Source organism: Elephas maximus, chromosome 4 (genome assembly GCF_024166365.1).
Source record: "Elephas maximus indicus isolate mEleMax1 chromosome 4, mEleMax1 primary haplotype, whole genome shotgun sequence".
NCBI lineage: Eukaryota > Metazoa > Chordata > Mammalia > Proboscidea > Elephantidae > Elephas > Elephas maximus.
In genome coordinates, this window is record NC_064822.1 from 33,989,200 (window position 1) to 34,015,048 (window position 25,849).

The window sequence follows — 25,849 nt, forward strand, 5'->3', positions numbered from 1 at the left end:
GTGGAGGGTCCTGTAGCGATTATGTTCTTCACGGCACATGCTCAGCACTTGACTGTTCAAGAAAAACAGCCTTGCTGTTAAGTGAGCTAAGCAAGCCGTGGTCAATACTGCTGATTCAATTCTTTGCCAGGGTGTGGTGTTCTGTTTGCTTGAGACTGATGATGTTCCCTCACGAAAATCCCTGCTGTTCCACCCTGGTCTTAGATTGAATCCACCAGCCGCTCCTTGGAAACCCTCTGGGGCAGTTCTGTGCTGTCCTACAGGGTCACAATGAGTCGGAATCAACTCAGTAGCAACTGGTTAGTTAGTGGGTATGAAGTGGTTTTGGTTTGCATTTCCCTGATGACTAATGATGTTAAACAGCTTTTCACATGCTTATTGACCATTTGCATATCTTCCTTGGGGAAATGCCTGTTTGAGTCCTTTGTCACTTTCTAAATGGGTTGTTTGTCTTTTTATTGTTGGGTTTCAAGAGTTCTTTATGTATTCTGGATACTGTAAATACTTACATGATTTCCAAACGTATTCTCCAGTTTTGAATGTTGTCTTTTCATATTGTTGATAACATTCTTTGATGCAAAAAAGTTCTGAATTTTTATGAAGTCTAGTATGTCTGCTTTTTGTTGTTGTTGTTGCATGTGCTTTGGTGTTATACCTAAGAATCCATTTGAAATCTAAAGTCATGTAAATTTACTCTTATGTTTTCTTCTACGAATTTTGTAGTTTTAGTTCTTAAATTTAGGCCTTTCATCCATTTCAAGTTAATTTTTATATGCAATATGAGGTAAAGTCCAACTTTATTCTTTTTCATGTGGAAATCGAGTTGTCTCAACATCATTTTTGAAGAGACCATTCCTTCTCTGTTGCTTTGTAGTACGTTTTGAAATTGTGACATGTGAGCCCTCCTACTTTGTCTTCTTTTTCAATATTGTTTTGGCTATTTTGGGTCCCTCTATTTCCATGTGAATTTTAAGATCAGCACGTCAGTTCCTGCAAAATGCCAGGTGGCATTTTCATAGGAATCCCATTGAATCTGTAGATCAGTTGGGGAAGTGTTGCCCTCTTAACAGTATTAAGTCTTCCAGTCTATAAATACAGAATGTCTTTCCATTTATGTATATTTTCTTTCCTTTCAGTGATGTTTTGTAGTTTTTAGTGTACAAAGTATTACATATATTTTGTTAAATTTATTCATATATATTTTGTTCTTTTTGATGCTATTGTAAGTGTAATTTTTTAATTTCATTTTCAGATTTTTCATTACTAGTGTATAGAAATAGAACTGATTTTTGAATGTTGATCTTGTATTCTATAACTTTGCTGAATTCATTTATTAGCTTTAATAGTAATTCTCTGTATTCTTTTGAATTTTCTACATTGTGTCATCTGCAAATAGAGAAAGCTTTGCTTTTTCCTTTCTAATTTGGAATTCTTTTATTTATTTATTATTTTGCCTAGTTGCTCAGGTTTGAACTTCCAGTACAGAAGTTGTGGAACCAGACGTCCTTATCTTGTTACTGATATTAGGGGGAAAATTTTCAGCCTTTTACCATTAAGTATGACATTAGCTGTGGACTTTTCATTAAAAAAAAAAAAAAGTTGCATCTTGTCAGTTCTGACTCATAATAACCCTATAGGACAGAGTAGAATTGCCCCACAGGGTTTTCAAGACTATAATCTTTACAGAAGCAGCCTGCCACATCTTTCTCTTGCAGAGTGGCTGGTGGGTTTGAACTGCTGCCCTTTCTGTTAGCAGCCAAGTGCTTAAACGCTATGCCACCAGGGCACCTGGATTTTTATAGGTACTTTTTTTTTTTTTTAATCACATTAAGGAAGTACTCTTCTATTTCTAGTTTTTGGAATGTTTTTATTAGGAAAGAGTGTTGGATTTTGTCCAATGCTTTTTTTCTGCATCACTGAGATGATCATGTGGTTTTTATCCTTCATTTTATAATAAATGGTATATTACATTGATATGGTGCATTATCCTTGTATTTGGGGATAAATCCTATTTGGTGAAGGTGCATAATATCCTTCTTACATGCTGATGCATTTGGCTTACTAGAAATTTGTTGAGAATTTTTCCATCTACATTCAAAAGGGATGTTGGTCTGTTGTTTTCATTTTTTGTGATGTCTTTGTCTGGCTTTGGTAGTATGGCCTCATAGAATGAGTTAGAAAGCATTCCCTCCTCCTCTATGTTTTTAAGGGTTTGAGAAGGGTATATATTAATTTTTCTTGAATTATTTGATAGAATTCACCAGTGAAGCCTGAGCTTTTCTTTGTTGGAAGTTTTTTGATAACTGATTCAATCCCTTGTTATAGGTCTACTCAAATTTTCTATTTCTTTGAGTCAGTTTTGGTAGTTTGTGTGTTTCTGGTATTTGTCCATTTCATTTAGGTTATCTAATTTTGAGCATACACTTGTTAATAGTAAAGTCTTACAATTCTCATTTTTGTAAAGTCAGTATGAATGTCCCCACTTTCGTTTTTTGTTTTAATAATTTGATTCTTCTTTTTCATGGTCACTGTAGCTATAAAACCAAAAACCATTGCCATCGAGTTGATTCTGACTCATAGCAACCCTATAGCTATAGGTTTTGTTCATTTTTTTTTTATCTTTTCAAAAAACAAACTAATTGATTCCATCGTTTTTTCCATTCTGTATTTCATTTTTCTCTGCTCTAATATACATTATTTTCTTTCTGTTACTTGCTTTGGGCTGAGTTTACTCCTCTTTTTCTAGTTCCTTAAGGTGAAAAGTTACGTTACTGATTTTATGTCTTTCTTCTCTCTTTAGTCATTTACAGCTATAAATTTCCCTCCGAGCACTCCTTTGCTGTATCCCATAAGTTTTGATATGTTGTGTTTTTGTTTTCATGCATATTATTTTCTAATTTCTCTTCCGATTTCTTCTTGACTTTTAAAAACTAAATGCCATGAGTTAATTTAGCTGTTGTCTAATTCTGAATCCTCTTAAGTTAAAAAGAAATGTTATAATTAACTTCTGACGTTAATGCATTAAAATCTTCCAGAAAGCATGAATTCAAAAGAAAATGTCCAATGGGTGATATGAGCCAGATATTTTATTACCTTTTCTGTTTTGATCTCAGGCATTCTACATATAATGGAGAAAAAAACTCTCTATAGAGTTTTTCAGTTTTATTCTACTAGAGCACAATTTTCTGGCCTGTTACTCAGTATGGCCATCTAATAGGTACACAGCTAACTCAAAGGTAGACACCACACTGGCAGGTTTTAGTCATATTAAACTATTTTCTAATTGCCCTTATGATTTCTTCTTTAGACTTGCTGGCTGCTTAAGAATGTGTTGCTTAATGTCTATATATTTGTGAATTTTTTCAAATTGACTTCTCTTATTAATTCCTAATTTTGTTTCATAAGACTTGACTTGTAACCTAACATATGGTCCATCTTTGTGAATGTTCCATATGTACGTGAGAAGAATGTGTAATTTGCTGTTGGCTGGAGGGTTCTGTAAATATCTGTTACAATTAAAAAAAAAAAAAAAATTTTTTTTTTTTAATTGGTTTAGAGTGTTGTCTTTTTTTTTCTTTGGTTGCTGCTTTTCCAATGGTCTATCCATTACTGAAAGTGGAGTGTTGAAGTTTCCAACTATTGTTGTTGAACTCTGTTTCTCCCTTAAATTCTGTCAGGTTTTGCTTCATATATTTTGGGGCTCTGCTGTTAAGTGCATACGTGTTTATTACAGTTGTTATATCTTGATGAATTGACCTTTTTATCATTGTATACTGTTCTTTTTATGTATAGTAACAACTTTTGTGTTAAAGTCTATTTTATCTGATAGTAGTATTGCCACTCCAGTTCTCTTCTAAGTACTGTTTCCACGGAATGTCTTTTTTTATCCGTCCACTTTCAATCTATTTGTGTCTTTGGATCTAAAGTGAGTTTCATGTAGACAGCTTGTAGCTGAGTCATGTTTTTTTAATCCATTTTGTTGATCTCTGCCTTTTAATTGGAGAGGTTAATCCATTTACATTTAAAGTTAATTACTTGGAGGACTTCTGCCATTTGGCTGTTTGCTGTATGTCAGGTCTTTTTTTGTTGTTCTTTAATTTCTCCATTACTGCTTTCTTTTATTTTTAGATATATTATTTTCACAGTACTACTTTGATTTCCTTTTGTTTCTTTTACCTTATAAATTTTAGTTATTTTCGTAGTGGTTGCCCTGTGGATTATAATTAATATCTTAATTTATAACAATCTAGTTTGGATTAGTACTTAGTTTCAATAGTATATAAAAAGCTTGCTAATATATAGCTCTCTATCCCTTTCACCTTTTATGCTGTTGCTATGACAGATTATATCTTTATAAATTGTATGCCCATAGACATAGATGCATAATTATTGTTTTATACAAGACCAACCAGCCAGTTGCCATCAAGTTGATTGAGACTCATGATGACCTTATGTGTGTCACAGTAGATCTCTGTGCTCCGTAGGATTTTCAGTGGCTTAATTTTTGGAAGTAGATCACCAGACCTTTCTTCTGAGGTGTCTTTGAGTAGACTCAAACCTCTAATCTTTCTGTTAACAGCTGAATGCATTAACCATTTGCTCTACCCAGGGACTCCTCTGTCCACTCTAGGTAGAACTTATTGGTGAAATACCCCTACTGGGAGGATTCTCTAGAGGAAAATAGTCAGGCATTGTTTGTGTGTAGCCTCAGAGACCAATTCCTTAGTCAGGAGAGAGCTGTCTGTATCTGCAGCTGGGAGAAAAATAATATGAGATTGGGGAGCTGCATCCTGAAGCACAATGATCTGGGGAACTGGGGAAAGGGAGGTTGGGTGAATGCTGGAGAGAGGATGGGGCAAGATGGGGAAATTAGACTAAAAAGATTGAAAAGGCGAAATGATGAAGGCAAATGAGAGCTACTGAAGGGTTTAAGCAGGAGAGCCATCCGGTTACATTTACATTGAGGGTAAATACTCTCACAGAAAAAATGGAAGGTTGGGGCCAGGATGGCAAGATTGAAAGCAGGGAAACATGTTAACCCAAAAACTTTAGGGAACTATTATTTTTATTTATCAGTAGGTCATCAATCCTGCATACAAGCATATATTAATTTTGTCACAGAAGATAATACATTAAAAAAAAAAATACATAGACTCTTATTTCTTAAGAAATCTACTTTTGGAATACTTTTCTCTATGATATAGTCCCAATTAATAAAATCTAAAATTAAATGCACAATTAGAAATGGTTATTCATTTGATACTTGACTTCTTTGCCCATTAAATAATCATCCTTTTCTATCATGTTACATATAGCTTAATGTATAAAAATATATTTTATATACAATTTTTAGAGAACATTAATTTTATCAAATTAAAGTGAGAAACTTAACCACATACCCTGCATAATTACACTGATAATTTTATAGCTCTTCAGCTCTCCACAAGTCATAAAAATATTCACACTTAATTAGAACAATAGCCTAGAGCAACAAGCCCCAGAAAACTGGTAATGAAAATAATAGTTTAAAAGGAAAGCTCGACAGACTAATTATAGTGTCACTTTGTCTCCCAACTCTTTTTCTTTAACAGCTCTTTAGTCCCAGGTACACAGTTTTTATTTTTGTTTTGTTGTTAGTCATTGGAACCTTTTAATAGTTTCAGGGAGTTAGTTGTACAAATATTCAGCTATAAAACAAGAGATAAAATTTAATAAGCAACTTTACTATCATTTTTCCCCAACATGAAAAAGTTATTGTATTATCTTTTAGACTTAGTAGGGAGTAAGTTTTAAACCCCAGCTTAACAGCGTGTTCTTTGTTATTGTCCGTTATTATCTACTGACCACGTAGGACGACGTTCTCTGCTGTTAGCTGTACACACAAGATTACGTAAAATGTAATTTTAACATCCACTTAATCTAAAGTACTCTTAATGAGCTGTAAAAACAACCCAGTGCTGTCGAGTGGACCTTTTAAATACATTTAAACTATATTGGAGTCGAAATGGACTCAAGAACAACTAACAACAACAATAATAAATAGTAGGCAAATTTATTTCTGCAAACTAGACTAGGGAAACTGGACAAAATTGAAAACACCCTGTAACAGACTGAAAACATGTCAAGTAAAATATATATAACTATCTGATTATAGTTATTTTGGATAAATTCAAACTTCACTGTCTTCAAGTAGGCATGCTTTTGACATGTGAAACTGAGGTTCTGTAGTTTGAAGAAACCACATATGGTAAGCCTGGGATTCAGAAATTCGCTTTAAGATTCTCACATAAATAAAGACCTTCTTTGAAGACACCCAGATATATTAATTTTTAATTTGTTTCTTTTTGATCTCTTAATTACCGAAAAAGATTTATTGGTTAATTTTAGGAAGGCAAGTGTTTGAAAAGTTTTGGCAAATGCTATCTTCTTTAAATGACTGTACGGTAATGAAAAGTTAAGAGGAGAGCCAAATTAGATTGAATAATTGTTCAGTCATGTGGGTCAGGCTAGTTGCATAGCCTGGTTGTTAGACTGATTGCTCAAATTACATTGCCTCGGGTCCTGCACTTGGTTGGCTGTCTTCTCAGACCTTAACAAGGTTCTGGGAATTTCTTTTTCTGACAAAGTTTGCTTTGTCTTTTTCCCCTCCCCCCACCACTTCCAGGATGCTTCATCTGCAGACATCAGAAAAGCATATCGTAAGCTTTCGCTAACTTTACATCCAGATAAGAATAGAGATGAAAATGCAGAAACTCAATTTAGACAAGTAAGTGAAATATGCTGTTAATGTTTTGTGACAAATGCATAAGTAAATGTGTTTATGGTAGAAATATGTAGAATATTTCCATTTGAAAATGAGATAATAGTTTTAAAACATAATGTATGTATTTTTATTTAATTTCCTACTAAATATTCACCAGCATTTTTTAAGTTATAGTATTATATAGGGTTTTGTGCATGTACATCTTAGTGTCTTCACTCTACTCCTAAGTAATTTCTTATATTTGAGAGTATTTTTATTTTAAAGTAATGCTTCTATTTTAGTTGGTGGCCATTTATGAAGTTTTAAAAGATGATGAACGGAGGCAGAGGTGAGTGTTCATTTCTGCTTTTGAATTAAAATGTTATAGTTTCATGCATCAATTTTTAAAGGAAAGAATTAAACATTGTATTTATTATAAGTTAGTATTTTTGTTACTTCCAAGAAGTGTCATGTTTTAAAACCTGTGTTTAGAGCAGAGTTAATTTCTATGGAAAATATTCACACCATTGATTCAATACTTAGAGGCTTCATGATCATGAGTCAAAGCTAGCAAGAGCAAAGCTAGCTTCATTAGGTAAGATTTTTAACCTGAGGGTCTATACCTTGTGAAATACAACTTCAAATGCCCATTCATTTTCAACATAGCAGTGAAAGCTCCTCCTTGGGTTTGGTGGGTTGTTTTGTTGTTGCTTTTCCTATTCCTTCAATGTTTTGTGATTAGTAGTTAGTGATATTCAGGTTAGTGCCTTTTCTTGCTGTTTCCTCACTCTCAAAATAATAAACCAGTTTGAGGGTGAGAGAACAGACTTGTATAAATTTGTAGAAGATAGGAGTGGAAGAAATATATTTGCTTCTTTCTCCTATTTCTTTTGTCTCCCCCCCTTTCCTTACTCTCCTCCAGTGAATGTGCACCTATAGAGTTAAACTTTAGAGTAGGGGCAGCCCTCTCACAGAGACTTCTCTGTGTCCCTTTCAGAAGAGTGGTAATATATTGATATAGTGCTTTATAGTGCCAGCGACTTAAGCAGAGATCACAGAGAGGCCCTTTTCCTTTACCTGTACTGATGTGTGGAATGTAGACCCTATTGCAGAGGGCTTCAGAGATTTTTCAACTCAGACCCACCGTAAGAAGTACCTTTTGCATCATGTCTCAGGATACACACACACACACACACACAAAACTGAAACAAAAGTTTTACAAAACACTTACTGTAAGTGAAGTTGATTAATATTTTCTATTCTAAGCTAGTCTAGACTAGTCTTTTTTTTTTTTAACAGTGCTGGTCATGATCCACTAAAATGATTTCATGAGACACTAGAGGGCCATAATCTGCAGTTTGAAAAATGTCGCTGTACAGTAAAAGAGCACGTTTAAAAAAAATTAGAAATTTGAGATTTTAGGCTAAAGCCAGACTAAAAATGGGTATCTCTCTGTGGGGGCTAATACATCTTAAAGACAAACTCCCCAAAATGATGCTATGTGACGTTCTGAATCTTTCTTCAAAAGTATTATCTGGAATTATTCTATATCCTAAAACATTAGTTACTACACTTGGGTCTCCTTTTAACTCTTTAATTTGAATACCTCAGTTTGTCAGATTGCAAAACAAGGATTCAAGATATTCTCTTGAAGTGTTCTTTTCTTTATAATAAGGGCTGGCGTTAGTCCAGATACCATAGCAGACATTCCTCAGGTTTGAGATAATCCATAGTGTTGAAAGAGTCCTAGTAATGCGTTGAAAGAAGTGTTGGTCATTTTGTGCATATTTCCTAATTGGTTTCTCTCAGTAAGCCCCTAGTTTTGTTTCACAAATCAAGACTATGTCTATAAAGATAACTTTATTTAGTCTCCCACCATCTTTGGCATCAAATTTACTCCTTTTTTGTGTGTATGCTTATTTGTTTATTTTAAAAGTCAGTAAACTTTGTAACAATTTCTTTCATTAGTTTTTTATTACTAAGATCATTTCTTTTATATGTATATAAAATGTTTCTTCATTAGCAGAGACTTATCTAACATATTTTAGGATTAGTTCCCTTGGAATTTATTTTAGACGCTTGGTAGAAAAAAATGGTTCTGACAGTTAAGCAAACAGCTGTAGTATTTATACCCCTTGAGGCACGGGTAACTCGTTGGTAACTGGTTTTCCTTGAGGCAAAAGTCTTAACTAATCAAGCTGAGAATCACTTCTTCAAAGCATGTGCCTGAGGCCGGGTGACCTGTGAGTATTTAAACATATAGGAAGACTCACTTCTGCAGACAATTACCTATTATTTGTAATTCCTTTAAGGAAAAGAAAGAGCATATGATCAGTTTTATCTTCTAAAAAAAGATCATCTCATACTGGTGTTAAAAAAATGCTCCCTAGTGTCACAGTTATTTAATTTTATAAATATTCATAAAAGAAATGCTTTTAAATGTGTAACCTTCAGTAATTTACATTTTGGGAAATTATCATAGACATGTTTTCGTATTTATTTCCTTATATATAACTGTGTTTTCACTGAAATCAGATATGTTCTTTAAATTTTGGTTGAGAAAGAAATAGCAATAAAATAGATTAAAAAAAAATAACCAGGTAACTTTTTAACAGATTTCTTTAGGTATAATTTACATACTGTGAAAGTCACCTGTTTTAAGTATACAATTCAATGGTTTTTAATAAACTACAGTGTTATGCAACCATCATCTCAATCCAGTTTAAGAATATTTTTATCATCTTAAAAATGTCCTTGAGCCCATTTGTAGGCAATTCGTCCCCACTTGTACCCCCAGCCTCAGGGAATTGTTGATTTGTTTTCTGTCTCTGTAAATTTCTTATCTGGACATTTCACATAAAGGGATCATAAGCATGTAGTCCTTTACATCTGTCTTCTTTCTCTTTGCATTATGTTTTTGAGGTTCATCCATGTTGTAGCACATACCAATATTTTGTTCTTTTTTATTGCTGACTAATACTCCATTGTATGAATACACCACTTTTTCTTTGTCCATTCACCAGTTGATGGACAGTTGTTTTTACTTTTTGGCTATGGTGAATAATGTTGCTGTGAACATTCACATACAATTCTTTGTGTGGACTTGTTTCCATTTCATGTGGGTAGATCCTAGGAGTGCAACTGTGAATAAACTTTTAAACCTTCCCCTCCCCCAGCAAAGGCTTAGGCTATAGCATAAAAATATACAGATTTTCCTGGTTAGTATAAGGAAGCCTAGCATACCAACCTTTTCTAACCTCGTTACTTAACTTGCTTATTTTGAGGAACAACACCCCATCTGTGTTCTTACATAGATTTCTATACAGGTACCTGAGTATTAGCCACAGTAAAGCGCTGAGTAGGTATTAATCATTACAGATATACACTACATGGTGGTTTGTTGATAAGAACATATTTGCTTTTATTTAAAATCTATCAGTTATAAATTTTAAGCAGTTTTCTTTTGCTCTGCAACTTTAAATTTAACCTATTTTATGTTACTATATTTGTAAAAGATGAATGTATATTTCAGTTTACTAGATAAAATCATGTTTTATTTACAAATATTATCTCAGCTTTTATCTGTTAGACTTTTACAAATTCACCACCTGGTTGTTTAAATTTGATTACAGATGTTTTGAATCAAAATAAGCATTAATCTAAAAATAAATCTATTTTAGCACCTTTTCTTCCCTAATTAGAAGATATAACACATCTATCATATATAATGTGTAAAGTGCCCTCTACCACAACTTTCGGCAGAGACAGATCCATTAATTTAGGCTTGTTTCTTGCTTATGGTCATTGTGCATTTAATTTTTTACACTGAAGTTCAAAATGTAACCTAAATGAAAGTTGTATTGTTCTTGTTGTTTTAACTAAAAATTCAAGCTTTGTAGGATGGGAAATTTGTAATTTAAGTAAATGCTAGAATTATTTCAATACTCGTTTTCATAAGATACAAATTTTCTATTTTAGTTATATAATTACTATTTTATATTTCAAAATATGCTGTTTTAAGTTTCCATAGTATTTTTTTCTGCTGATAGATCGAATATTCTTTTATTTGTTTTCCAGTTTTTATTAGACTAGATATATTTGGTGAGTTATAGATTACAGTATGGAACTCACTAATGATTATGAGACTGTTATTTTATGGTCATCCTGTATATTTGAAGAAAATCAAGTGAAATAAGCATACCATATGTTAAATGTGTGAAATTAATCAATTGTTTTAATTTCGGAGATATTATAAGCCCATGATTTTTTACACTAGTGATGTTTTTTATCATAGAGATTTACTTACGTGTATTTTTGTGACACATTCATACACACATACATTCTTAATCTGGTTTTAGTAAGTAGTTAAGAGCAGTTTGTATGACTCAGTTATGACATTTTAACAGTGTTATATGTTTAAATATGGAGCCTTGGTGGCACAGCAGTTCAGGGCTCAGCTGCTAACCAAAAGATTGGCAGTTTGAATCCACCTGCCACTCCTTGGGAACCATATGGGGCAGTTCTACTCTGTCCTGTAGTGGTCGCTATGAGTCAGAATCAACTCGACAGCAATGGGTTTTTTGGTGTTTAAATATAGAAAAAGTGTAATATCCCAAAAACCCAGTGCTGTCACTGATGTTTTAAATTTTATGTATTGTCAGTACAACTTTTTTTTTCCCTTAAGTAACTTATGAAAATAGTATCTGTGTATATTTTAAGAAATTTCTTTATTTTTTCAGGAAAGCAGTAATTTGTCTTTTAACAGCATACATTCTAAAAAGTGAGCTGTAATAGAAGCTATCTTCCCTTAAAATGGCCAGTACTGTGAGCCATAATGTTCATTGATAGTAAAATCAATACGTCATTGATTCTAAGCTTAATCCTTGGAGACTGTTGTTTAGAGTGGCATATCCTAGTAAATATCTAGTTCTGTTTAATGTGTTCAGTGCATGAGGTTTTGCTATCTTAAATCTGGTTACACACTAAGTACAATTTGTATATGAGGTCGAAAATAGTAGCTATTAATAGGCATACAGCATTTTCAGGAATGATGATAAATTATTTGATCTGAGATTCTTAGCTATGAATGAGTTCAGCACTATTTTCTTCCAATCAATTGAGATCTAATGGAAATTGAATGCTTAGTAATGCTATTAGGGAATTGTTGCCTCTTTCTTAAATGTTCTTTATTAATAACCATACCTTTTACATGAAGTTATTACATTGGAGAGATTTGCTGTAAATAATGTTTTTGTATTTGCCTTTTTTTTTTAATCAACAAATTTGAGTAGATTATGAATTTAGCATAAATTCAGGACTTAATGTTCATTGGACTTCGTTCTGGTGTTTTAATATTGTGTTACACTACTTGAAATCTTTTTACCAATCCATTTCTAATTTAAAATGAGTCCATTTTTACAAGATAGATTTAAACATAAATTTTTGAGGATAGGAATGATAGCTTTTGATAAAACCATATTATTATATCTTGATATTAATATTTAAGAATTGCCATAAATATCAGAAAGAGAAAATATTTAACATCAGGTATATGCAGGTCCATCTGCTACATAACCATATTTTAATTTGTAGACTCTTGTACATTACACAATTTGCATTTTTACAACTCTAGTACAAATTAATACCCTTTGCTTTGAATATTGATTATTATGACCTGATACTAATAACTTAAGTTGACCTACAAGTCAGGTTTTCTAAATTTGTTAATAAAATATATTTTACATTTATAACCAATGTTTTTCTATAGAATAAAAAAATTTACCTGTGATAAACCCCCTGCTTTATTTTTTTTTAGCATATCTCCAAGGTATCAATTTAATAACTATCAAAGTAGCTACTGCAGTTGTTGCATTTAAATTGATTTACATGTCAAGACTGGCAGTTTAGCAGCTGTGCTATTATTCCTAGATCGGTCAATTTACTTGAGAAAAACCTACTACTGAGTTCTACTGACCTGCCTGACAATATAGGCCCTATTTCTATTCCTGTAATTAGGCCTGCAGCTAACTCAGAATATTTTTAATTAAAATATTTTGGTCAATGTGTTGCACCAAATTAGGCCTTTCAGTGCAGATTTAATTCTGGAAACAGTGTGATTAGAATATTTAATGAGTTGCGTTCAATTAAGATTAACAGGTTGTGTGTGCTGAACGTACAGTATTTGTGTGTGACCATTTTGAATTTTACCTCATAAATGTTTCTCCTTATTTTTAACTTCAGAAGTGTTTGTCTCAATAACTGTCTGGAAGGTAAATTTTTAATTCAGTTGAAATTTTATTTTAAAATAACTTTTTTTAGCCTAGTAGTAGCAAGAAAGCTGATTTAAAATGCATTACTAGGAAAGGGTATACTTGTTATGTTCTCCTCTTCCAGAAAAAGCCAAAACTGAGGAAATTTCCATTTAAATGTTTACAAGCAAACAGTTTTATTGAGATATTTGGCGTGAACATTTGTTGTCTCCACCTCTCTTTCTAATTTGGTAACTATGTTGTTTTCTAAAGGAATATGAGTAATGCAAAATGAAAAGGTGCTCATTTTGTAGGCTTTTACCTCATTAAAAAGCTTTTATAAAATAATATATATAAATATTTCAACCTTGAACCCATTTTATGGGGACAGAAATGAAAGCACTGACTAGAAAATTTATCCTGCATTTCTGATTCAATTAATATGTAATTCGTGGTAACAAGTGGAACTCTTATCTTGATTTTTTTCCCATTGAGATCCTTCCTTTTGGTGCTGACTTTTATGATGGGGTCTTTACTACGCACTGTGATAGATGCAATATATGACTCCTGTAGTTCAGATGTCATTCTAGGAGTCACCTCATGGGAATTCTATAAAAACACAAGATCTGGTACTCATGGTGTATCACTGTGTACCTTTGAAGATTATCAGTCACTGGATCTATATACAGTGTTCTGAATTCACTGGACATTGTAATGCAGGTAATCTGTATAAATGTTTGGGAGAAATTCTTTTCAGTTTCTTCTTTTTAAATAAAGCACAAATAAGTTTTTTGGTTTTTATTTTAAATTCCCTATGAAAAACTGTTATATTTGCTACTGTAGGTATGATGATATTCTGATCAATGGACTTCCAGACTGGCGACAGCCTGTATTCTACTATAGGCGGGTGAGAAAAATGAGCAATGCTGAGCTGGCGTTACTCTTGTTCATTATTCTCACAGTGGGTCATTATGCTGTGGTTTGGTCAATCTACCTGGAAAAACAACTGGTAAGTATTGGTAATAAATGATCTACTATCTTTAATTTTATATGGAATTTCAGGCATTTCTTTTTCAACCTATAAATTTTTCAGTATTTCTATATGAACTCCTCTTTCTAATAATTTTGCATTCAATATTTAGTCTTTGATATATTTCTAAGTAAAGAGGAACCCATGAAGTAAGAAGAAAATAACCTTCTTTTTAAAAATGTGGCATTTGAGTCTGTTACAACACTTTGTGGAAGCCCAAATATATGGCTGAAAATTAGAAGATAGGAGCCATGTTTTCTTAATTTTCACCTCCCAAATAGAAAAAGACTTTTGATGTAAGAATGATTTTAGAAATTTTTGTGTCACAGGTCCTTATATAATGAATGTTTAAAAATATGATTTGAAATGAGTATTATTTTATAATACTCAGTTGGTTAAAAACTTTTAATACTTTCCTTAGTCTAATGTACTACTCTTTAGTTTATTATTTTAACCAAGATCAGTTGGTTGAAAACTTTTAATACTTTCCTTAGTCTAATATAGTACTCTTCAGTTTATTATGCTATGGATTTTTATTTATATATTAAAGATAATCAAACATTTATCAGTATTCATGAATTAGCATCTGTTTACTCTTTCTTTTTGAAGTAACATTAAAGTTGGATGAATGAGGAAAAGTAAGTCGAATGCTTTCTCTGCTTAGAAAACTTCGATTGCTATGGAGATACACATGACTGACAGTGCTGAACTTCATGTGTGTTTAAGGACTGGATACCATGGCAACAGTTATTGTTAAAGATTGATGATTTTATTTAATCATGTTGGACCCTACATACATTTGCATAAATGTTCCTCTATAATGTTTACCCTTCACAGAAGAATCTTGATAACATTTGAAGAGTACATGTTAATGATAACCTGTAACCGTAATTCTTTCTGCATTAAGGATGAGCTGCTTAGTAGAAAAAAGAGAGAAAAGAAAAAAAAGACAGGTGGCAAGAGTGTGGATGCATTAAAACTCGGTGCTTCAGAGAAAAATGAAAGGTGGGAGTATATAAAAATATTTTATAATTTGGAACTGTTTCAAAATATATTTTTGCTGTGATTTAACATCATATGTATATTAATTTTGGATATGCTAACATTTACATCTGTAGTAGGGTTTGTAAAAGACTTATAATATGCTATAGTTTATGAAATGAACTAATCTTAAGCAGAAGTTACACATTTATCCCCTTGTAAAGTCTTAATATATATTTAAATAATATAAACCCCAAATTCTTGGAGTTTGAAATTTTTATAATGAACTTTAAAAACAAAATATTAATAGAAGAATCTGTAACTTTGAACATGTTTAGCTCAGAAGTGACAATAAATGAACAAAAAAAACTCAGTGCAGTCGAATACATACATACATATACATATACATACATACATATACATACATACATTACATAGAGAGGCAGTAATACGCAGTATGTATACTCCAAAAGATACCACCATTTCTCCTGTTGATTCATAGAAAGAAATAAAAGGTTTAAATAGTTCACACAGCAGGGAATGAACTGGATCAATGTGGGATTGAGATCAGAGACTTTTCTGATGACATCAGTGAATAATGCTTCAGTGAAGTGCAAATGACATTAATTTTTATGTATTGGTTTGTTTATGCTGCAACCCTTATATCTGGTTGTCAGCAATTGAGAACACTCTGATGATGGTTAGTCTTTCATAGCTGAAATAATCATAAGGTTTTAAGAAATTCATTTTTGCAGAAGTGATGAAAAGTCCGGGTTAGAAAGAGGACTTCTGTTTTTTCATGTTTATAATTTGTCTAGGGGCCTCTTTCCCTAAAACCTTAGCCTATATTCTCTTACTTGCTGAATATATTGTATTTTTTAACTACTATATTTTATGATACAGAATAACTGATGAAGTGATAACTGTCATAAGTATTATTTTTATCAGTTTCATTTTTTGTTGAAATAGGAATTAGAAAAAAGAATTCATGATCACTATAAAGACAATTTATCTCCCAACTTTATATATTTTGCTATTTTTTCTACTTTTTTCCTTTAGATTACTGACAAAACCACAATGGCATGATTTGCTTCCGTGCAAGCTGGGAATTTGGTTCTGCCTTACACTGAAAGCATTGCCTCATTTAATCCAGGTAAAATTTACTTCTTTCATATAATATTAGATGCTTTCATTTTAATTATTCATGAAATAATTTATGCCTAGTGTCTGCTGTCTGAATACTGATATACAGTGGATGCTTCAAAATGTTGATTGAATTGAATAGTATCTTCATAAGTGTAAACCTAATTTAGAGTAGTTCTAAAATTATTTCAGTATCTATACCCATGACTTTCTCTTATACTGCATATAGAATACCTTAAAATTCCAAGACACTGAAAAAGGAAATACACAATACTATCTTTAGGACAGACAAAAAAGCAATAAAAATTTAATCTGCTGTTACCATTTAAGGTATGTCTAGTAAAATGAACAGTACTTAAATAGCTTGTCTCCCATTATTTTAATAGCATTTAAATACATAGTGTAAAAAACTTTACATGAGTATGTGTTCATTTATTCAGAAATATATGTTGCTTTCCATTTTAGTTGTAAATTTAAGTGACAAAGTATATTTTTGTGTCATACTGGTAATCAAAGTTTCTGTTTCTACTTAGTCTTGATGATCAAACAACTAAATACTGCAGTTTTTCTTATTTTTTTACAGTTAGCACATTAAAGTGTATTTTATTAAATTATAACTTTGATCATTTTAATTATTGTATCTGGTTAGAAAATTCCCAACTCATAAACATATTTGAAAGTATATATAACACTTTTTGATGTACAAAATTTTAGTTTCTTTGAAATCGTAACGTTTTTGGGGAAATGCTTCATTTCAGAAACTAAATGTTTGTAAGTTAGAGGACCAGATAATTTTTACTCAGTTCTACCCACTTTTATATTCATATGTTAGAGTTGTTTTTCCTAATCATTTAAGGAAGTGAATGACTTCAACTTCTGCATGTTATTCTCCTTTTTTCTTCTCGTAATGAAAATTTTATTTCAAGGAAAAATGAACTAAATGTCAGGAGTGTGCTTCTTTTTGACCTTTGAGAAATTATTCACCTATTCTTCCATCAAAATAGTTAACCACAATAGCTATTGCTTACAGAGTCTTGTATATTCTTTGCAGTTAATAGAGAAAGATTAAAGTGTTTGGGTAATTTAAAAGCTTTTGTTTTTGAGTCATTTAGCATAGTTATTTGAATAAAACCCCACAATGCTGTGTGCTATGTCGGTAAGACTTAGTAAGCAAGAAGGAAAGTATATTTATCATTATCATACTCACATGTTTATGAGATATGATAGAAAAATATTTTTAGGGCAGATTTTGTTATGTTTAAGTCTGGCTATTTCTCACCAGCTTTAGAATCTGTGTAATAGGTAAAGCAGGGCATAGATGATTTAAAAAATGTAGTCATGAGGCAGTATAAATAGAATATCACATAAAATGTCAATGTTAAATGCTTTTTTATAATTTTAATGTAAGTACTTTGAAAGAAAGTTTATTTGGTAAAATTAACATTTTTCTTGGTTAGTGCTGAAGGCTAATATGTGAAAACAGAACAAATATTTTATGATGGTTTAGATTTATAATTTATTTTTCTAAATTATGTCCCTGTGATATTTAGACCCAACAGATTAAGTGATTGTTTTGTTGCATCGTATATTTGTGGAAAATATTTAAAAAAAGGAATTTTATTAAAAACTCTTTTTAGTCTCTTTAGAAACTATATTTTCTTAAACTGTTTGAGCAGTTTACTTTTCAAAGTTTTTACTTACTTGAGGGTACCTGTTGCCTTTCAGTTTTGAGATGCTAGGCACTAGGCTTTATAAGTCAAATTTTATAAATCCTTATAAATCTAATTTTTTAATTTTAATTTAATTTTTTTTTGATAAATGTATTCATAGAAGAAAAATAAAATGCTTTTCCTTTTATAAAGCTAACGCTTGATATTTTAATCTTGCTTTAGGGACATAAAATTAATTTTTCTGGTGTTCACTAACAAAATATTGTGATGGATAGTAAAGGACTTTTTCTGACACATATGGTAATAGTGAAAGTATTTTTGATCAGTAAACATATAGCTTTTCAAAGACATCAGCAAAACAATGCTGAATAGTTGCTGTTAGGATTAGATTTTTGTCTGCTTTTTCTTAAGTCTGCAGTGACTTTTGTACTAATTCATCATCCATAAAATTGTATGATATGAGTATATATACTCCTATATAAAAAAAAAAATTTTTTTATATATATATACACCTTACTTAAAACACTAATGTTTTTATGTGAGAGTTCTACAAAATCTTCTTAAATAAGAGATTTATGAAATAATAGAAGAAACCTTCTTAACCTGAAGCAATCTGGATTGGTAATTTGTACAGTGGTCAAAAAACAGCCCTACTAAAGCTCTAAGTATGAGAAACGATACAACCTTAAGCATTTAAAGCAGCTACTTTATTATTTTTTTTTTTTACTTTATACTTATTTACCACTTTTGTGATATAGGCCTAAAGTTTTGTTTTAAAATAGGAGTCCATTGATTAGAGTTAGCTGTCTTGGCTTCTTTAAAGACATATTTGTATTCTTGCTTTCTTTAAAGAAGAAATCAAACTTGATTCTTGGAAGCAATATAATTGTATAATCTGTAATAGTTTTTTTGTGATTTTTCCCCAGTCTTTGATAATTAACTTACTCACATCTAGTTAACACCATTTTTATCAACTTTTATTGAGCTTTCCAAAGCATTCAACTTGGTTTCCATAGAAACAACTCTCATTTTCTATTCACATTTCATTTTTTTTTTACATAATATTAAATTGATTCATGTAATTAAAATAACAAATATCGCTGACATAAACAGGTTTAAGAGCTAACATGACTGGCTCTTAATAAGCCTACAATAAGTTGGTTAAGCAGATATCAGTTAAGAGGGGTTCACTTCTGTGTATGAACCCCCTGAATGTCATGGGAATCTGAAGCTGAGCTGCAAATATTTTTTCAAAGTATACAGCTATTGGATAAGAAACAGGGTTCAAACTAAAAGTGGGAGGATCAGAGATTTCCAGCAAGTGGCCTTCACACTGGCAGCATCTGTACCCAAATCTTGTCCTTCTCATGCCAGTAGCTCCTTACTCCCCACCTTCTTCCCTTTCTATTTTTCCTATAAATACTGATTCCTTTACTCAACTTCATACACATTTATGGTTGGTTGGGAAAAGTGGCAGTTCTGGTTTGGCTTAAGCTCCCTAGTTCACCATTTATTGCTTAGCAACTAAGATCCCCGAGAAAACTCTTATTGCCTGTTTAGCCTGTCTAAATTCTTTTCTGTTCTCTCCGTTAAATTACAGATGAGAATAGTTATATCAATATTTGATGTATAAAGGTTCTTCTGGTCATACATTTAGAAAAATAGTTCAGTCAGTTCAATAAAAGTTTATTAAACACGTGACCATTACAAGGCAGTATAGGGTCTATAGAGGTGACTATGCTTTCTAGAACCTCATAGTCAGGTAGAAGTTATAACATATGAATTAAAATAATCGTGGTACACTATGGTTTATGAGCCTCACATATGAAGCATAAAAAATGACTTCTGAAGATACCCAGAAAAGTAAGATTGTCTCTATTTAGGATGACCAAGGAAGACTAACAAGAGGAGCCACTTGAACTGAGTCTTGAAAAATGAATAGATACTTAACATTAACTGTTAAGTGTCCCTTTTGTGTCCTAGTAGTTTGCAAAGATAATTTTGTAGATACAGTATTTTCTGTATAAGCATACTGTGTTAAGGCTGAAAAAGATCTGAGGATCACATTGTACAACTGCTTTTTTCTTTTTTTTTAAGAGAATATCACATAATCCATTACTGTCATCTGATATTATATCCCAGGTCTCCAAACTCTGCATATATCCATTTATAAATTTGTATTCTACCAGATAAGTCTGATATGACAAGCACATAAAGGACATTTAGACAAACATAGAGTTAATTAATAATATAACAAAGTATTTTCATCACACACTTTTTCAAGGATATGTCTATGTTGTGAGTAGTGGGAGAGTTAAAATACATAATGACTATTAAATGGGCAGAAAATACCCAAAGTAGTTCTATTATCAGGTAAGGTAGAGGTTAAAGTATCATTATGATAGCTTCTTTTGAATTTTGAGAAGGTCCTTATTACCTCCGTAACATTTTGGGGTTTTGGGATTGCTTTGAGAAAGATATTGGGACAATTACAAGAATTGGTACATTTGAAAAAATGAAGACAAAGAACTAAAAGCTCTTGTACTTGACATTTTAAGTATTTGATAATGTTAAATGAATATCAGATATTTCCTGGATGGGAAAGTATCCTAGGATGAAGATCCATGAATATTGCCATATTTATAAAAATGTATGCTCCCTGTCATTCACATACCCACATGGGCAGTAAAAAGTCAAAAGGAGAAACTAAAGAAAAAGAATACGGAGAGTGTTTGTGAATTGATGCGTAGCTGGAAGGCTTAGTGTATACATAGAGGAGAAAACATTGGAGAGAGTAAAATGTGTGACTATATGCATAGAAACTGGGGGAACTTGAGAAAAGGTGTTAGGTAGCTCAGAAAGTGAGTGGGATCATTAGCAGGACACATGGAATATGAATTAGAATATAAGAAGGACCTTGGATTATATAAAGAGAAAGGCTAATGCTTCAGGCTAGCATTTAATTGGAAACCCTGGTGGCGTAGTGGTTAAGTGCTACGGCTGCTAACCAAAGGGTCGGCAGTTCAGAAACTCTATGGGGCAGTTCTACTCTGTCCTACAGGGTCGCTATGAGTCGGAATCGACTCAACGGCACTGGGTAGCATTTAATTGTAACATTGAAACTATGGCCCCAGTGACACTCTTACATTTTACCAGCCTGTTTTCTCTTCTCTTGGTAATTTTGAAGACAATACATATTCTCTTGGATTCTAACTCAACCAGTCATCTGTATCGGTTATAGTCATCTTATTAACCCTGGGAAATTTTTTTAACCTTCAAAATGCCTTTCCTGGATATTTTTAAATTCATCATTTGTTCTGTAACCATAAGAGTAGCAAACAATTCATGAAATATAATCATTGCTATAAGCATATTTTCAGTGTAACTGTTATAACATTGTTTATTTTTGTCCCTATTTATTTGTGTTGGAGCCTCACATATTTGAGCCCATAATAATTTAAATTGTTAAGACTATCAGTTTCTCATATAAAATCAGTAAATGTCCAATTTCCCAGATTATTACCGGTCTGAGTCATAGTTAGTTCATAGTTCTCTACATCTTTTGAGATGAATTCTTAAGTGTTCAGAATTTATTTGCTTGGTAGTTTGTGCTTGATTTTCTGGGAATTCACCATTCAAGTTTCTCTCTACCTGGTATGTTCTATAATTTATAAAACATAAAACTGACTTAGGTATACATTGCCTAAAGTTGTAATTTTTTCACACTGTTCATTCTCAGTCCTATCTTTTCTCACTACCAAGCTGAACTTAGATGAATACAGTTAAACTAAAAATTATGGTAGGAAGTCTCTAGAATGCATGTCCCCATCCCCATCCTCATCTGGAATTGTAGGTTGCCTGGGAGCAGCGGCTCAGACAATAGAGTAATCTTCTCTGTATTGCTGTGGCTTTTACCTTAAAAAGAAAAAAAAAAGTTGCCTAAGAGAGTAAAGGGAGTGCTGTACTACTTAATAGACCTATATATAAATGGAAGCTTGCTCCCTCCCACGAAGCTTCTCCTGTGGAGACTACAGCTGGTGACAAGCCTGGAGGTCACCCTCCCTTACAATCAAGGCCCTTTCTTTCTAGGTCCTTTGCTTCTGCTTGCTGGGACTCTGTCAGAAACCAAACAAATAGAACATTCACAGCTAATTAGCAGGGGGAAAAAAAGCTCCTAAAAAGCTAGGAGACATTTGTAGCAAGCTGAGTTGCCTGCTCTTCTACTTAGACTTAAACACAGATTTTCCAAGGGATGAGGAAGCTTACTTTTACTACTTTAATAACTCTTTAAAAAGCTTTGGAGACAAAAATACTTTATATAGGAAATATGTAAACAAATGAAAAAGATTGGAGAAACTTGTGAATTTTTATAAGGCTGAAATTCTACTGCTACTGAAGAATGAAGGGATACAGGAAAACTAGAACACCTCACAACATGAGACGAAGATTCCATTCCTCAGTTCTCTGAAAGGAGGGCATGGGATGCAAGCAATAGGATGTCTGAAGATAGAATATAGAGTTTCGTAGGTTATTATTAGGTGTACAAAAGATAAGAAACCACAAAATGTTAGAGTGGGGTAATACTTAAGACCCAGATTGGTGATGCAATTTGCCCAGAGTTGACATAGCCAGTTAATGTTAGAAAGGAAATTTAAAACAGATTAAAAGATTTATTAAAATATAAGACATATAAAAGCTGAAAAAGAATAAACTGTCCCAACAACTGGGTAGCTAAAGCTGTATTAATACTCCCTATTATCAATTTTTTTTTTTTTTTATTATCAGATTATTCAGAGCCCTGGTGGTACAGTGTTTAAGCATTCGGCTGCTAACCAAAAGGTTGGCAATTCAAATCCACCAGCTGCTCCTTGGAATGGGGCAGTTCTATTCTGTCCTATAGGGTCACTAAGAGTTGGAATCGACTCAATGGCAATGGGTTTGGTTGTTTTTTGGGTTTATCAGAGTACTCAGGCTCATTGCCTAATTATTGTTAAAATTATAGAAGGATGCTTTATTGAATAAAATGACTTTTAAGGTTTCTTCTATCTCTTAGCCTAAATAGAATAAGTAGCTTTTAGACTTTGTATTTCCTTGAATACCACTGATTCAGGTAGTTGAGAGTACAGCTTCTGATTTCCCTTTTATTTTTACTTTAATACTTGTTTGTTAGGTGCCGTTGAGTCAGTTCCAACTTACAGCAACTCTTTGTACAACAGAAAGAAACACTGCCCGGTCCTGTACAATCCTCACAATCGTTGTTATCCTTGAGCCCATTGTTGCAGCAACTATGTCAATCCATCTTGTTGAAGATCTTCCTCTTTTGCACTTGCAAAGCATGGTATCCTTCTCCAGGGCCTGCTCCCTCCTGATAACATGTCCGAAGTCTGTGAGACGAAGTCTCGCCATCCTCGCTTCTAAAGAGCAATCTGGCTGACTTCCAAGACAAATTTGTTCATTCTTCTGGCAGTCCATGATATATATTCAATATTCTTCATCAACACCATAATTCAAAGGCATCTATTCTTCTTTGGTCTTCCTTATTCATTGTCCAGCTTTCACGTGAATATGAAACGATTGGAAATACCATGGCTTAGGTCAGGTGCACTTTAGTCCTCAAAATGATATCTTTGCTTTTTAACACTCTAAAGAGGTCTTTTGCAGCAGATTTGCCCAATGCAACGCGTCATTTGATTTCTTGAGTGCCGCTTCCATGGGTGTAGATTGTGGATCCAAGTAAAATGAAATACTTGACGACTTCAGTCTTTTCTCCATTTATCATGATGTTGCTTTTTGGTTCAGCTGGGAGGATTTTTGTTTTCTTTATGTTGAGGTATAATCCATACTGAAGGCTGTGGTCTTTGATCTTCATCACTAAGTGCTTCAAGTTGTCTTCACTTTCAGCAAACAAGGTTGTGTCATCTGCATATTTCAAGTTGTTAATGATTCTTCCTCCAGTCCGGATGCCCGGTTCTTCATATAGTCTAGCTTCTCGGATTATTTGCTCAGCATATAGATTGAATAAGTATGGTGAAAGGATACAACCCTGACTCACACTTTTCCTGACTTTAAACCACACAGTATCCCCTTGTTCTGTTTGAACTATAGCCTCTGGGTCTATGTACAGGTTCCTTATGAGCACAATTGAGTGTTCTGGAATTCCCATTTTTCGTAGAGGATCTCCTCCATCTCATAGCTCACTGACTTTGAAAATATTATATCTCGAAGGCTAAGCTAAATTGTTATCGTTATTATGAAGCCTTTCCTGATCAGGCCAACTGAAAACTCCGAATGTGTATTCTCTATACTAACTTTATATCACTTACTAATTATATTAATCCAGATAGACTAATAAACTACAGTAAGGTACAGATTATCCTGAAATTCCAACGGCTTAGAAAATTTTCCTAGTTTATGCCACGTGTTCATCACTAGCCGGTGGGAGAGGGGATGTTCTACTCTACCTAACCGTTCAGAAACTCAGAACAATGAAGGCTTCACCATCTTGTAGCTCTACCCATCTCGAACATACAGTCTTCTTTGTCACTACGGCAAGAGTAGAGAGTTGGAGAATTACATAAGCTTTTCTGTACTATTGTTTGGAAGTGGTATCTCATATTTCCATCCTCAGCTCATTGGCCAGAACTAGTTTAATGACCTCATATAATCTCAAGAGGGCAAGAAAATGTGAGTAAACGATAGGATATTGGGTGGACACTACTCTCTTTTCTAATAATTCATTCACCATAGTTTCGGAGGACATCTAGGTCAATCGGTATAACAAAGTTTATTAAGAAAATGTTCTGCATCCCACTTTGGTGAGTGGCACCTGGGGTCTTAAAAGCTTCCAAGTGGAGCAGAGGAGAATGGAGAAAACCAAAGGCACAAGGAAAATATTAGCCAAAGAGACCACATAAACCAGAGAATTCATGAGACTGAGACCAGAAGAACTAGATGATGCCCGGCTAGCAAAATGACCATCCTGACAGGGAATACAATAAAGAGTCCAAGGCAGAGCAGGAGATAAGTGTGAAGCAGAATTCAAATTCATGTAGAAAGACCAGACTTAATGGTCTGACAGAGACTGGAGGAACCTCTGAAAACATGGCCCCTAGACGCTGTGTTAACCCAGAACTGAAACCACTCCTGAAGCGCACTCTTCAGACAAAGATTAGACAAAACAAAAAATAGTACAAGGGAGAAGTGTGCTTCTTAGTTCAGTCAGATACATGAGACCAAAGGGGCAGCTCCTGTCCGGAGGCAGAATGAGAAGGTAGGAAGGGACAAGAACTGGTTGAATGAACACAGGGAAACTGGGGTAGAAAGAGGGACTGCGTTGTCACATTGTGGGGATTGCAACTAATGTCACAAAACAATATGTGTATAAGTTTGTGTCTGAGAAATTAACATGAACTGTAAACTTTCACCTGAAGCACATTAAAAAAAAAAAAAAGAGGAAAAAATTCATTCAAAAAATTTACTGAATGCATAATATGTACCAGGTACTCTTCTAGGCCCTGGGAATGCAAATATTAAAAAAAAAAAAAGACAAAAATCCTTGTCCTCATGGAATTTACATTCTACAGTCCATATTTTGATTAATAATTCATAGTTATTTTTACATATGCTTGAACTTCACAGCTAGAGTATGATCCCTTGAAGGACAACTGCTGTATGTTATTTATCCTTTGTTATATATCTTAATAAAGCACATATAATAGTGGTTCAACAAATAAGTACAAACTGTGGCTTCTTGTGCAGAAGCCAGTGTTCTGCAACAGGCATTCTTCAAAGAACACAGATAATATATACATCCTTTAAGTTAGGCATGGTTCTACACTGTAAAATCAGTCCCCTGCTTGACGTCTGTGCAGGCAAGCTGTGTGCTTTTCAAGAAATTTTGTTAAAATTAAATATTAAAGAGAGTTGCTTCTAGAGTAAAAACTTTTTCCTATGGTTCCATCCGTAAGAATTATAAGCTTCTCAAGGATAGGAACTCTTTCTGTTCGGAACAATGTAAATGTCATAATTTTAATAT

General features: G+C 33.0%; 1 protein-coding gene across 3 annotated transcripts in view; it reads left to right on the forward strand.

Moving 5' to 3' along the window:
- The window catches only part of DNAJC1 (DnaJ heat shock protein family (Hsp40) member C1), a 323,430-nt gene that overhangs the window by 91,543 nt on the left and 206,038 nt on the right, over positions 1-25,849 (forward strand). For all 3 annotated transcript variants that reach the window (XM_049881877.1, XM_049881878.1, XM_049881879.1), the window contains 5 exons: positions 6,665-6,766; positions 7,045-7,091; positions 13,834-13,999; positions 14,928-15,025; positions 16,061-16,154. In XM_049881877.1, coding sequence (XP_049737834.1) covers positions 6,665-6,766; positions 7,045-7,091; positions 13,834-13,999; positions 14,928-15,025; positions 16,061-16,154 — 507 coding nt within the window. The remainder of the gene's footprint in view (positions 1-6,664; positions 6,767-7,044; positions 7,092-13,833; positions 14,000-14,927; positions 15,026-16,060; positions 16,155-25,849) is intronic.